We start from the raw sequence: 14,933 nt of genomic DNA, 5'->3' as shown, positions 1-14,933 counted from the left end.
TTAAATTGCTGAAGATCAGCTCATTAAAATGTTTTCTGGGGGGTCGGGCGGTAGCGCAGCGGGTTAAGCGCATGTGGTACAAAGTGCAAGGACCCGTGTAAGGATCCCTGTTCGAGCCCCTGGCTGCATCTGCAGGGGGAGTCGCTTCAAAGGTGGTGAAGCAGGTCTGCAGGTGTCTGTCTTTCCTCCTCTCTGTCCTATCCCAACAACGAATGACATCGACAACAACAATAATAACCACTACAAGGCTACAGCAACAAGGGCAACAAAAGGGGAGGGGAAATGGCCTCCAGAGCAGTGGGTTCATGGTGCACGCACTGAGCCCCAGTAGTAACCCTGGAGGCAAAAAAAAAAAGTTTTCTGGGTGGCTGGGCGGTAGCACAGTTGGGTTAAGTGCAAGTGGCACAAAGCACAAGGACTGGCATAAGGATCCTGGTTCGAGCCCCCAGCTTCCCACTTGCAGGGGGTTCGTTTCACAAGTGGTGAAGCAGGTCTGCAGGTATCTTTCTCTCCTCTTTGTCTTCTCCTCCTCTCTCAATTTCTCTCTGTCCTATCCAACAACAACAAGAGCTATGACAATGATAACAGCTACAACAAGCACAACAGCAAGGGCAACAAAATGGGAAAAAATGGCGTCCGGGAGCAGTGGATTCATAGTGCAGGCACAGAGCCCCACGATAATCCTGGAGGCAGAAAAACAAATAAATAAAAGTTTTCCACACAGCTCTGTAGTTCCAATGTTCATGTTTTCAAAATTGCATCTGTGTCACAGTTTAAACATTCTTAATTGTCTAGACATTTGCTTTATTTCCTTCCCTCCCGCCTCCCCTCCCCTACCTACCTACCTTCCTCCCTCCCTCTCTCCTTTCCTCCCTCCCTCCTCCCTCCCACCTTCTCCCTTTCCTTTCCCCTTTCTTTCCCCCTTTCATTCCCCCTTCCCTTCCCCTTCCTCCTCTCCTCTCCTCTCCTTTCCTCTCCTTTCCTCTCCTCTCCTCTCCTCTCCTCTCCTCTCCTCTCCTCTCCTCTCCTCTCCTCTCCTCTCCTCTCCTCTCCTCTCCTCTCCTCCCCCTCTCCCCTCCCCCCCTCTCTCCCCCATCCCCTCCCCTCCCCTCCCCTCTCCTCTCGACAAAGTGAAAGAGATCCCACTGCACTGAAGCAGTGGGGTCCACACTTGAACCTGGATTAGACACATGGCAAAACAGAGCACTAGCCCAATGAGCTATGTCACTGGCTCTCCAGACATTTGTTTATGACCTGCTGTGCAGAGTGAAGAAAAATGAACACTGTTTAACTAGAGAAAGTTACAGAAATACTTAGGAAACATGATGGGAGAGTAGTGATTGAACTTGTTATTACTGTGAAGGAGCTGCGGAGCTGTGAACTTTTAGAGCGCCAGGGAAGTCTTTCTGGAGAGCTACCATCTGTGAGTTGTGTTCAGAGGCTGTGTACACTAGCAGATAAAGGCGCAGGAGAACCACATGATGGAAGGAGACTTGAGTAGGGGAGGTGTGGCCGTGGATCCGCGCTGCCTTTGGTTTATTGTTTCTGGGGAACAGAAGTAAGATGAGTTACTGGTATATGCTGGAGTTAGAGACTGCCTCAGTGTTCACGGCACGTGCGTGTGCTGCTTGGGGCTTACCCCCAGGGTCTGTGTGCGCGGCAAGGTACATGTCCTATTGGGAGAGCTTTCTTCTGGCCCTCTGCTTCTTTTTTGGCATAGTTGTGTTCATAAGGTACCTTTTATTTTAGCTCATGTTTCCTCCTTCTTCTAGCGTTTGCCCTTATTTGCTATGCTTGGTAAAAACTTTTTCTCTTGACATCTGATGCCCACAGAATTGAAGACATTCTCCCTTTCGGTATTTTAATTAGCTGGTGTTTGATGAGATTATACTTTGCCCTGAACTGGGCAAAATTCTGCTGTCATTTTTATCTAATCATAATAGTCTTAATTTTTTAATTAATTTATAGTAATTTTCAAGATTATAAAATATATGTTATCCGCACCACCAAAATTCTGTGCTCTAGGCCCTCATAGCACCATAGTTCTCCCAAGGTCCTCCAGATGGGCTGGCAGTTTCTGTATTTATTTTGTCTTCCTGATAGTCTCTGGCGGTGGAGTTAGTAGGTCCACTTTACAAGTGAGGAAGTCAAGGCTTAGAGGAGTTGGGCCACATGGCTTGTGAATTCAGCAAAGACCTGACATAAATCCAGACCCGTAGGACAGCAAAACCTGTGTGCTCTGCTAATATACTGTACTGTGCTTACTGAGAATCACACTGGTCTGGGACCTACTTCACTCTGTCAGCACAGTGGCGTGAGGAGAAGCACTGGCTTCGACTAGCCTTGGGGTTGTGTGAGTGTGATCCCAGCTCTGTGGTTTGGGACAAGTCTTGCTCTCTGGGCTTCTACTCTTTCTGTTTGAAAATTTTTGTGCCTGATCAATTATCACAAGAAAACTGTTGCCCTGAGCTTCCACCTGCAATACCTGTAAGGCATAAATACTGAGGAAAATAAAGCGCTCACTACAGACTATGGCGGGGACACCGCCAGTTACTGAGGGTGTGCTTTGCAGGCGCCCTTCAACAAGGAGATCAGCTGTGTTTATGTGACAAGAACTATCTTGTAAACCATCATTTCCCTGAGTAAACTGATTAACAAAAACCCCTTCATCTGCATATGTGGGGAATAATTTTGTCATCTGAGAGTATTTGTACAATATTGGAAGATTCTTGATTTGTTTTAATATATTAGTTTCTAGCTAAAAATTTAGTAACTCATGCTGGTTCAAGATTTTTTTTTTTTGTGTGTGTGTGTCTATTTTCTAGCCTTAATGGGATATTAGGTGAATAAATTTTGGCCAGCTATTAGCAGTATAGCTATCTCTGAAGTATACATTCATATTTTCTTCATTCTTTAAAATTGTTCTGAATATTCTGCCTTGCATGTTGTAGATACTTAATGACAAGGAATAGTGTTAGTGTGCTTATGTTGTCAACAGACTAAAACAGCATTGCACATCGTTGTCATGTGGGTTTGTATCTATTTGTTTAAAGTTGCACATAATTTTATTTACACTTTCTATGGATGCCATCTATGTTTCAAGATATGTAGTTAAAAATAGCAGTTTGGAGGTAAGGATAAATTTTCGAAGATTATTTTATTTTATTTTATTTTATTTTATTTTATTTTATTTTATTTTATTTTATTTTATTTTACCAGAGCACTGTTTAGCTCTGGCTTATGATGGTGTGGGGGCTTGAACCTGGGACTTTAGAGCCTCAGGCATGAGCATCTGTTTACATAACCATTATGCTATCTACCTATCAACCGTAGGCTATCTACTCTGTCCTCGAAGATCATTTTAAAAAAGGTTCTGATTGACCTGGGATTCAAATAACTGGAAAGTTGTTTTGTTCAAGAATTCACTTTTAAACTCTTCTGAAGAGGTTAGAATAAGATGACTGGGTCATCTAATTGAAGAATCCTTTTGATTGAGAAGTGAGCTGGTGTTTCATTGCTGAAGTGACAGAGAGCTGCTCATCTACCCACTGCTTCCTCTTTAGCACTCAGACCTATCGGACAGTGCTTGGACAAGTTTTCTTTTTTAACCACCTTATTGAGAAACACTTAGAACAAAACTGTGTATATTTAATCTAACTTGAACGATTTGAAGACAAGTAGATAACCTGTGAAACCATCAACATAGTCTAGTGTCAGTAAACACATTAGCCACCCTACCTCTAAAAGTTTCTTCCAGATTTCTTGGGACATGGCTCTGTTTAAATCAACAATTTCTATTCAGTTCAGGTCAGAAGTATTTATGGGACTTATGAGTAATTGTTGCAGTGTTTCCCAGGTTGTGAAGGCAGAAGTTGTGGGCTTAATGTAGCTTAACACTGAGCATTCAATCAACAAGCAGAAGGGCCTGTTAGCTGAAGCAGGGGAATAAAAGTCCTGCTTGCATGGTACTGACTTTTGGTTCAGAGGAGGGAAGCCAGGGAAAGGAATAAGGAATCTGGGGTTGGATTTTGGGGGTCACTCACAGGGGGATGCTGCCATTTTAAAACAGAGTGGACAATTAGAATCTTATTTTAAGGTGACATTTGGACAGTTTTGAGGTTGTTACATGAAGAAACTTTGCAGAAGTCTGGAGGGAGAGGGTTCTAGACAGAGTAGGTAGCAGACACAAGCACCTTGAAGTGAGCTTGCATGGCAGATCTTCAGAAATAGCAAGGAGGCTGGTGTGGTGTGAGCATAGTAAGCAGGCAGGCAGACTACATGAATGGAGACTTTCACTTAATGACTTTGAAATAGGATAGTATAAGGACTTTAAGAGAACTGAGAAGTCCCTTCTGGGTTGTCAGCAGGTGAGTGGTGACATGTTTTAGCTTATATTTCCAGAAGGCCACTTTAGCTTCATGATAGTGGGCCAGCAGCAGAATCAGCTCATTTAGAAAATGCTCTTAATGACGGTGTGAGCTGGACTAGTAGAGTGGAATTGGTAAGGAGGATCGGGGCTCTGGAGGGCAGAGACAGCAGGCTTTCCTGTATTGCTAGAAGTGAGGTGAGAGCAAAGGGACCTGTGAGCTCTGTGACTTTATGAACTGGAAGGATGGAGTAGACATTTGCTCAGACAGTGAGGACGAAAAGTGAAACTGGCAGGTGGGGGAGCGAGTGACTTTTTTTTTTTTTTTAAAGATTTAAAAGTTTGAGATGCCAAGTAGAGAATCAACTAGAAACGTGAAGTAGCTGAAGCTATAACTGTAGTATTAAGAGGGGAGGACAAAACATACTGATACATATATTTTGAGATGAATACAAATTCATGGGGGAAAAGGAGATCAGTTCTACCTAGACCCTGAGTATGGACAGAGGTCCAGAGCCTGAGCCTGAGGCTTTTGAAGCTGGTGGTGCTGTGTAATCAGTAAGCCTGCGACTGCGAGAGAGCTCACGCAGGAGAGCACCCAGCTGCTGCCGGCTCAGCAAGCAGTGAGTGGTGGTCCCCTCCTTCCCTTCGTTGACCTGGGAGGGATAGGGTGGGCAGTGTGCCAAGAACAGTGGGATGATGAGGGGGGAAGCTCTATGCCAAACAGACAGGTAAGCTGACTGAGAAGCAGCAAATAGGAACCGGAGCAGTAGGATGAAAAGTGAAGTGGTAATGTTTGGAATGCAAGCTCCGAATCTGTCTAAAGGCATATGACTGAGAGAGCAGGGCTTTTAGTCCTGCCAGCTTGGAAAGTTGGCCGAGAATTGGAACGTTGACAGTAAGTTTAGTAGTTTCATGGAACGTTGGAGTGGAGAACCTTGATGAGCTTGACTCAAGATATAATGGGGAGAGAGACCTTAAGGGGATTTGAAGAAATAACCTCCTCTCCTCCATGACTTTGCGAAAACAGAGTGAGGGGAATGAGGTAGTAGTGCTGGAGAGATTGATGAGCTTGCGAGGATTTGTTTTCAAGATGGGATGTTAATGGTTTTGAAAGCAGGTGGAGATGATCTATCTCCTAGAAAAGAATTTGATGCAGCATGGAAGGGAGAGTGTCAAGGGGGGCTCCGTGTCTAGGTGGTGGGCTGGGAAGAGAGATGTGCTTGGCCAGCATGCCATGCTGTGTCAACATTACTGGGGGTGCTTTTTAAAATGCAGATTGTGGAGCCAAGGAGGAGGTGGTAGTTTGCCCAACTTGAATGGGTGAGCTTGATCTCTGACGTTGTGCTTGCCAGAGTGATGCTTTGGTTCTCTGTCCCCATAAACATATCTTTAAAAGCTAGATTATAGTTCATTAGGCCTTGAAATTCTGCATTTTTAACAAATATTTCTTTGTAAAGTCTGCATTTCTAACAATCATTTGTTTCTCATTTTGGAGATAGTCTTTTTTTTTTCCTTTCCCTTTTTACTTGGTAGGAGAGAGAAATTGAGAGCGGAGGGAGAGTGAGAGTGAGAGGAGAGACAAAGAGGGTGATACCTGCAGCACTGTTTCACTGCTTCTAAAGCTTTCTTCTTCTGCAGGTGGAGACTGGGGGCTTGAACCCAGGTCCTTGCCCCTGGTAATGTGTGTGCTCAACCGAATGCCCCTCTGCCCAGCCCCTCTGATAACATGCTTCAGGCTAAGAATTTGGTACTTGACTATACTCACCAGCAGGCTATATTAGCATACAACCAAATAGGTGTATGTTCAGAGTTTGAGCTGTGTCTCTTGTGTTTTCTCAGTGGGGTAGGAAGCACCCCATTTTCTAGTGTGCAGGTGAGTGAGGGGGAGGACAGTGCTCCTGAGGTAGAGTTAGTTGGTAGACTACGGAAACAGCACTGTGGAGTTCCCCGGGGTCCACTCAGATTCAGCTATGAATTTAAACTGAGAAAGCTCGTGTATGGGTGTATATTGTTCATTTATTTTTGGCCATCTGGGTGCAGATGAGGCGGCGTGGGTTTATGGTTGATTTAGAATGGCAAGTAATTTGGGTCAAGAGAGGGGCAGGGGATTTGAGGGCTGAGCATATATAAGAAAGGTTGAAATGTTGAACCAGGGAGTCTAAAGTGGGTAAGAAGGGAAATGCAAATGCCAGGCTGAACAAAACAAGCAAGCAAACAAAAAGCCATGCTCTTTTTGCTCTGCGTTTGCTTGCTGCTTCTTCATCGCAGTCTTCTTCCAGTCTTACTATTGGCTGAAGAATCTATAACTCTTGAGGAAAGGAAGATAATATCCATACCCCCAGTGCTTTCTTGACCAGGGAACCTTTCCAGGCTCAGCATCTCTCTACACTTGTATCTTATTTTCAGTAAATTAGCTTAGTGGGAAAATACTGTGTATGCTGACTATATAACACAGGTGTTAATTTTAGGTGTTGTAATTTTATTTAAAGTGGAGGACTCTGCTGCAGATAAAATGGAAGTCTCAAAAGGATTTTTTAAAAGTTGCTTCTAAGGAGCCAGGTGGTGGCACACCTGGTTAAGCATTTACATTACAGTTTGCAAGGACCCAGGTTCAAAGCCCCTGGTCCCCACCTGCAGGGGGAAAGCTTCACAAGTGGTGAAGCAGGGCTGCAGGTGTCTCTTGTCTCTGTCCGTTAACAACTTTCTTACTGTCTATCCATTAATAAACAAATAAACAAATGAAGTTGCTTCTATTAGTTGTAAAAGTGACTTTTAAAATGCTCCTTCATTTCTGTTAAAACAAATTGTGGACATGCTTCTAATTAATGCAGATTCGTCATAATCATATAATGAAATATTATACTGACAAATTCAGAAAGCTGTTTCAATCATTGTTTTTTGTATCTTTCTCTTGGATATTATAGATGACCATGGATGAAAAATATGTAAACAGCATTTGGGACCTTCTGAAAAATGCAATTCAAGAAATCCAGCGTAAGAATAACAGTGGACTTAGTTTTGAGGAGCTCTATAGAAATGCATATACAATGGTTTTGCATAAACACGGAGAAAAACTCTACACTGGACTAAGAGAAGTTGTTACTGAACATCTCATAAATAAGGTATGCAGGTTTGAAAGAACTATTGTTAATTGTGTTGAACCTAGGAAGTACTTTATATTTTATTTGCCTAGAGGTATTCGATTTTTAAAGAGTAATACTGAGTCTGTTATGTCTGTATTATAAATTTTACATAAAACTTACCTGCTAAATCAGAATTCTTGGTAACTGAAGAAAGACGAAGTTGTGATCAGTAATATGTATGTTCTCTATAACTTAAGTATGGAAGTATACTTCCAGTAATTTAAAAAGGTTTATTATTAATGTTACAGGTAATTGATAATTATTTTTTCATTAAAATGCTGAATCAGCCCATTTTAGCTTTCACTATTTTTCTGTATATTTGCAAATAGTAAACTATAATACATTGTTTTAAAAATGATTGTCTACGTAGGAAAAAAGATAGCCTTTTTATCAATTGATATGGACTTGTTTTAATAGAGTTTTGCTAAAGTAAATGTTAATCGTTTTGCAAGATAAAGTAGTTTGTGGGCTGTCACCATTGCAAAGTGGATCTTTGGTTCAAAAAGGTGTATTTGCTCTTTGGAGACAAATGTTTTTCTATAGCAGTTTCTTCTAGTGCAAGTGTGGCTTGCTTTGATGCTGTCAAATAAAATGTTAAATACCACAGAGAAATAAAAACGTTTCACAGTTTTTGTATGCTATTAGGGCATTTGATTTTTTTAAATTTATTTTGAGATGTGAAAAAGTTGCAGCAGTATAATTTCCTTTGTAATATTTTGCCACTGTTCTATTGATATTTGTTAATACTACTATAAATACTGTTGTTGAACTTTAGATTGATTTCCCCTAAAGTAACTCAAAATATTTTTCCTAAGAATATGAAATTCTCATGCATAGCCAAAGAACAGTGTTCCAAATCAGATGGTTTAACTTTAATACTACTGTTACTCAGTGCAGTCCACATTCAGATTCACCAGTTGTCCTGTGTAGCAGAGATGGTCTTTATAGCAGTTTGTTCCCTGATCCAGTCCAGGATCACACATTCAGTTTCTCAGCCTTTCTTTGTCTCTAGCACATTGACATTTTTGAAGAGTGTAGGTCAGATGTTTTGTAGACTGTCCCTCAGTTTTTGGTTTGTCTGACTGTTTCCTCATGACTAGTTTCAGGTTATGCATTTTTGGCAGGAATAATACATAAGTGACGTTGTGTCCTCAGTGCATCACATCAGGAGGCACATGATGTCAGTTTATCCCATTATTGGTGATGTTAACTTTGATCACTTGGTGTCCGCCAGATTTCTCCACTGTGAAGGTACCTTTTTTTCCCTTTGTAATTCATAAGTAATCTGTTCCATTATATTTTGAGACTGTGTAAATATCCTGCTCCCCAATAAACTTTTATGTGATGGTGGCGTTAGTGGCCATTGATGATTCTTGCACGAATCATTATTACGTTGATGATTACAAAATAGCTACTTCTGTTTCTGTTGTGTCTACAGTTCCTTTCTTTTGCACTAGCAGCTTTCTGTAGTAACTCCTGAAGCAAAGTGAATTGTGATCTTCCTGAAATTAGATCCTTGTTAAGTGCTTCCTGTGCACAACTTTGTAGGACAACATGGTGGATGCAGAAGATGCAATTCTATGTTCTGGTTTGTTTTTACCCTGATGTGAGAGATGTTACACACATTCAGAGACCAGTGGGAGGCATTATGCAATGAAATGGCAAATGAGTGTGTAGGCAATAAATGACTAGGGCATGCAGTGAGGGGAGATTATCCTGGTCTGTAAGCATTCAGAGAAAAGCATACAGTTGAACAGTTTGGGACATATGTGGACAGTGTGGATAGCAGATGGTAACCTGACTGACTGCATACGAGTAAACGGGGACATTAGGAGGCAGTCTAAATTTGACTGAAATATGTAATTCAGGGGGTTAGGGCTTTACAATGTTGTAGAGATGGGCTGGGAAGAGTTCAATGAGAAGTGGATGCCAAGTCTCACAATGGAGGCTTACTGGGGCTTTTAAAGGGGCTGATAGTGTGCTAGACTGTTTTCAGAAGATTAATGTGAGGATTGCGATAGAAATGTAGAGAAATTGGGGGTATATCTGTGGGAAGCAGAAGACCTGGAGAAGCCTGAAGAAAGTGATAGCCTAGAACTGAATGGATGATGTCAGAAATGTTGTAGTCATGCTGGGTGGAGTTTGATTATGAAAGAAATTGGTACTACTAGTAAGAAATACTGTGAAGGCTATAGTGGGAATGGATTTGGGATGAGTAGAGAAGACAACAGACTGCGCTTCAAATCACACTGGGAAGTTTACAGTATGGTGGGCAAGCGGCACAGAAATCATTCTGCCTGTGAGCCGAGTTAAGAGAGGTCACAACAAGGAGCTCGGGTGGAGAGCAGTGCTTGGAGGTGGTCGGGTTTAGAGCTTGGGCGGGAACTGATGGTTAGACCTTGGTGGCAAGTGTTCAGGAATAGGTGGGAGAATTTATAGGACGGGAGAACTGGGGCCAGGGAGTGAGTCTTCAGGGGAATACTATACCAAGTAGGAATGGTAAATAGAGAGCTCAAATTTTAGAAGCTTGACATCAAAAAAAAAAAAAAAAAAAGGAAAAGGGTGGAAGAGTATTGTCCAGAGCTATTAAAGACTAGAACAGCTTATTTTTTTCACACGAGAAAGTATGGAGTCAAGGACATGGAGAAAGAAACTCCTTGTTTTAGGCAGTATAAGCTTCGAAATGAGTTTTCTTTCTTATTCCCCCCTTTTTTAATTGGAGGGGATTAATGGTTTCTGATACTGTTGTTGACACATGAGTAAAATTTGTCATCTCACTGAACGGGAAGCCCTCTCACCCCCAGCCTAGGTCTTTCTCCACCATTGCGCACCAGGACTTCTGAGGCTTTCTGAATAGGTCAGGATGCAGTAAAACCACTAATGTTGAGGATGTGTGAGGGGCTTCAAGTGTTAGTTAAGCTATAGTTGTTTAAATTCCATGGTTGCTGCTTTATTTAAATTAAAGTGGAGCTGAGAGTAATATCTTTGAGATTCTTTAGTACAATTGGTTTTAAAACCTTTTGTGAATCTATTAAGTCATGCTTCTGAAAGAGATTTGAAGTGACTTGCAATAACCCTTCTGAAAATTACAGCAAAGAAGTGGCAAGTGAGGAAAAGGACCACTTAATAGGACTTGCTGTGAATGTGTGATTAGTCTTTTTTTTAATTTAATTTTGTTTTATTTTATTTTTAGCAGTTCTTTTCGGCTTGTGCACAGATGCAGAAAAAACATGGAGTTAGGTGTTGTGATTGAGAATTGACTCATCCAAAAAGTGAGGGTAAGAAGGGAAGTCAGAATGTGAGGTGACTGAACTTTGAACTTTGAAATATGGTGAGGTAGAACTTGTATTCAGATTGACCATACTAATGAAATTAAAAATTTGTACCTTAAGTTCTTAGTTTTCACTTCTTACACAGGCATGTAACCATCATCTTGAAGCTTTTCTATACCCCCTAGTGCCTCCCTCCAGCTTCAGAATCCATTAAATTTCTGACTGGGAAAACTCTTAATTCCAATACATTTAATGAGTGACTTAGTTTAAGTGGATTACGTTTTTCACTCTCCTGTCTATGCAAATTATCTAATAGGTGTATAAATAAATGCAGTACTGTTGTTTGAGGGGGACACATTGCCTAAAGAGATTAACTGACAGACAGAACCCACATGGTAGTCCTAAGTGTTTGTCCCTTGATGTGGGAGGTCTCAATTTATTCTGCCAGTTAGGGTTTAGGGGAGATAACTACTCACTCAAAAGAAAACCTTTATTGTTGTTTCTACATGGTGGGACCTGGCTACATGATGAGAGAGTGGTGTAAGCAAAGTCTGCTGTGTGAAAACAACTGTCTTCAGTCTCACACACTGTTTACCTTTTAGTGATTCTGAAAGCATCACTATGAGGACTGCTCATAGTGGAGAAATGGGGGAAATGTCTATTTTGAATGGGAAATGAAGACGTGGCAGTGGGGAGGAATGGGGTACGGTTGAGTGTGGAGAGAAAAGCAAAAGTTGAATCATGCCAGGCCTGGAAGCTCTTAAAAGGACATCAGACACAATTGCATGGCCTTTATTTTAGGAAGCCATTTCTGAATGACTTGAAAAATCACAAGGATTTTAGACAAGATGATTCATTACATGAGCTGTTGTAGGTTTTGAAAATACCACTCTGGGGGTATTTTCAGGAGGTGGCTCAGCAGGTCGAGTGCAGGACTTGCATGTATAAGGCCCTAAGGCAAACCTCTGGCACCACATATGCTGGAATGATTCTGTGGTCGCTTTCTCTTGTAATAATAAACACGTGTGTTGTCCCACCCCCTATTACTCTGTGCCAAATAAATTAGAAGAAGTTGAAATATGAGAAAGAGAAAGGAATAATCCAGTAGTTTGGGGAAATGGTAGTGGTGGTTGGCACCATTGTTTTGACAGTGCGTGTAGGAAAACCTTTGTACTTTCAAGGTACATTTCAAAGAGGAAAAGATCTTGCCTGTCGGTAAACTGATGGTGTTTTTCATGTCTTGGGCCCTTGGAACAACTAAGTTGTGATTTCATTTTTAAAATGCAGATTTAGGATAGAAAAGAGAACTTCATTTGGAAGTGTTAAGATTTCAGTGAAATTCATTATACAAACCTAGTTTTGAGAAGGACTGGACATGTAAAATTGGAAACAGTGAGCATGTAAAGTGACAAGTACTTTCCTTTTCTCCCAACCTTTCAGCTTTTTAAAATCAGGAGAGATACTTTCTTTGGTCTTAATGAGACAAGAACTTTATTGTCTTCATTTTGTGGTGTTTAATGGCGTTCTTAGATTTGCGTTGTGTTTAATTTCCCTAGAGAATAATAATTCAGATTATTACTTCGTGATAGTAGCTAATAATATTGCAGCTTCATAAATGAGTTTATAAAAGCTAATTTGTATACATTGATAGATTGTTTTCTTGTTAAAAACATAGATGAAGAGAAATGTTTAATAACTAAGTGTTTTAGAAACATCTTACTAAGATGTATGTATTCATTATAAAGAGAAAAGCATGGAGAACCAGAGAATCACTCTGGCATATATGCTGCCAGGGATTAACTCAAGACTTCATGCTTGAAGCTCTACCATTTTATACACTGTATCAACTCCCAGGCTGCTAAAAACAGCTTCTTGTGGCTACAAAGCACAATAGTTTTTGAACTTTCATCCATCTATGCTAGTAGTCAGATAATATCTTCTCTTTGGTTGAGTTGGGAGGATTGCTATAAAGAGGATAGATCTTTTTTTCACCCCTCTCCAGGGTTATTGCTGGGTCTTGGTGCCCGCTCTACAAATCCACTGCTCTTGATAGCTATCTTATCCACTTTTTTTTTGATAGGACAGAGAAATTGAGAAAGGAGAGTCAAAGATAGACACCTGCAGACCTGCTTCACCACTTGAGAAGCTTCCCCCCTGCAGGTGGGGAGCTGGAGGCTCCAACCCGAATCCTTGCGTGGGTCCTTGGCTTAGTACTAGGTGCACTTACCCCAGTGCACCACCCCCAAGAGGATGGATCTTCATTCTCCTTACTTACTTACATTCATTCATTCATTCATTCATTCATTCATTCATTCATTCATTCATTCATTCATTCAGAAAACAGCCTGTTGAGGACCTGTTCCGTTCAGTCACTGAACTACTATGTATTTGTGCTGTATCCCGTATCTCTGTGTTTTGAACTTCTATTCTTGAACCTGCCTTGTAATCCTGATCAGTTCTAGCCACTTTGTTTTACAGGTAGGGAAATTGAAACTTTAAAGGGAGATGTCTTCATTTTTTAGATCACTTCCTTCTCTGTGTTTGGGTGTTTATTTACTTACTTTGGTAAACAAAACCTTTTTCAATAGAGTATTATCATGTTGCTTATTTCTAGTACGTGCACTTTCACTTGCTAAAATGTTTCTATTGGAATTATTTTCACTGGTACGTTGACTCATTTTTAGAAGGGAAATGAGAAGGAAAGATGAAAGTTTAAATATTATGTTTATTTGTAGGTAAATTAAAATGTTCGTCTGAGGGTACTAGCTGCGTGCAGGAATAAGGCTGAAATTTAAAAAAATGTTGAGGAAGAAGTATAAAGCTGCTAATTTTATGGTACAGTCTGAGCTGTTTTGTAAGCCAGTTACACTAAAGCTTTTTAAAGTACTTTCATGAGATAAATGTGATTGAATTAGATTTTAATAGCCTTTATGTGCAAAATTTGTTACAATTGGATTGATCTCAGTGAATTGTGAAGGGCATTGGTAGAAACATTCAAGAATGATTTTTTCTTTTTTTTTTCTTTCTTTTTTTTTTTTTTTAGCAGAAAGATTAATTCAGAGGTTCACAGAAACGGAAGCTCTCAATTTGAGTGAAGTAATCAGAATTGACAGGGAAATCAGAACAAAGTGAAATGAAGAGGTCACTTTGATAAGTTCTAAGGGACTGCTTAAAATTCCTCATGTGAACAAAGGCAACATAGTTCTCGTGGGGAAAATGGCACAAGTAGAAGAGGCAAGCTGATGTGAGCATGGCCAGATCAGTGCGGGTGGACTTTCAGTGCTTTTGTAGAGAGTGAAGTGAGAATGGTAAGTTTGGTTAGACTAGGCTTTGAAAAGCGTTAGGAGTTTGGTTTGTTAGGGTGATGAGAACTATTGATTTTTATTATTTTTTAAATGAACTAAGTTGGGGTACAGGGTGATGGCAGACTGTGTAGAGTGCACATATTACCATGTGCAAGGACCTGGGTTCAAGATCCCAGTCCCTACTCTCAGGGCATGTAGTGCTGCAGGTGTCTTTCACTTTCCTTCTCTATTCCCCTCCTCCCTAAATTTCTGTCTCTATCAAGAAATAGAAAAAAGAAGGAATGAAAGAAAGGATTATTATTTATTTTTATTTTTTTGCAGAGCCTAGGTCTCATGCATGAATGATTTCACTGCTCCTGATTGTGGTTTCATTTAGGTAGAACAGGGGTGGGGAACCATCTTTTCCTGCCAGGGACCATTTGGATATTTATTTAGATTTTATTTATTTTTTACCAAAGCACTACTCAGCTCTGGTTTATGATGGTGTCGGGGACTGAACCTGAGACCCTTGGTTCCTCAAGGCCTGAAAGTCTTTCTGCAAAACCATTAGGGTGTCTCCCCAGGTCCCATTTGGATATTTATAAGATTGTTTGCAGGCCATACAGAATTATCAGCCTAAAAATGTAGCACTTACTGCTGCTCGGAGAAAACTCCTAGACATGCTGGGTTTTGAGCCCCCCCCCCCCTGCATTGGAAGAGATAAAGGAGTTGATTCTGAGATAGAGGGAGACACACCACACCACCAAAATGACTCTGGTACCATAGCACTTCCTATGTGGTACCAGAGCTCAAACCTAGTACCATGCGCTTGGCAAGGCACAAACCATAACTGGCAGTCATCTCA

General features: G+C 40.9%; 1 protein-coding gene across 1 annotated transcript in view; it reads left to right on the top strand.

The window, feature by feature from the left end:
• The window catches only part of CUL3 (cullin 3), a 96,302-nt gene that overhangs the window by 14,029 nt on the left and 67,340 nt on the right, over positions 1-14,933 (top strand). The window contains exon 2 of the mRNA XM_060193681.1: positions 7,294-7,491. Coding sequence (XP_060049664.1) covers positions 7,294-7,491 — 198 coding nt within the window. The remainder of the gene's footprint in view (positions 1-7,293; positions 7,492-14,933) is intronic.

Source organism: Erinaceus europaeus, chromosome 7 (genome assembly GCF_950295315.1).
Source record: "Erinaceus europaeus chromosome 7, mEriEur2.1, whole genome shotgun sequence".
NCBI classification, from domain to species: Eukaryota; Metazoa; Chordata; class Mammalia; order Eulipotyphla; family Erinaceidae; genus Erinaceus; species Erinaceus europaeus.
This window is presented reverse-complemented; position numbering and strand designations above follow the sequence as displayed.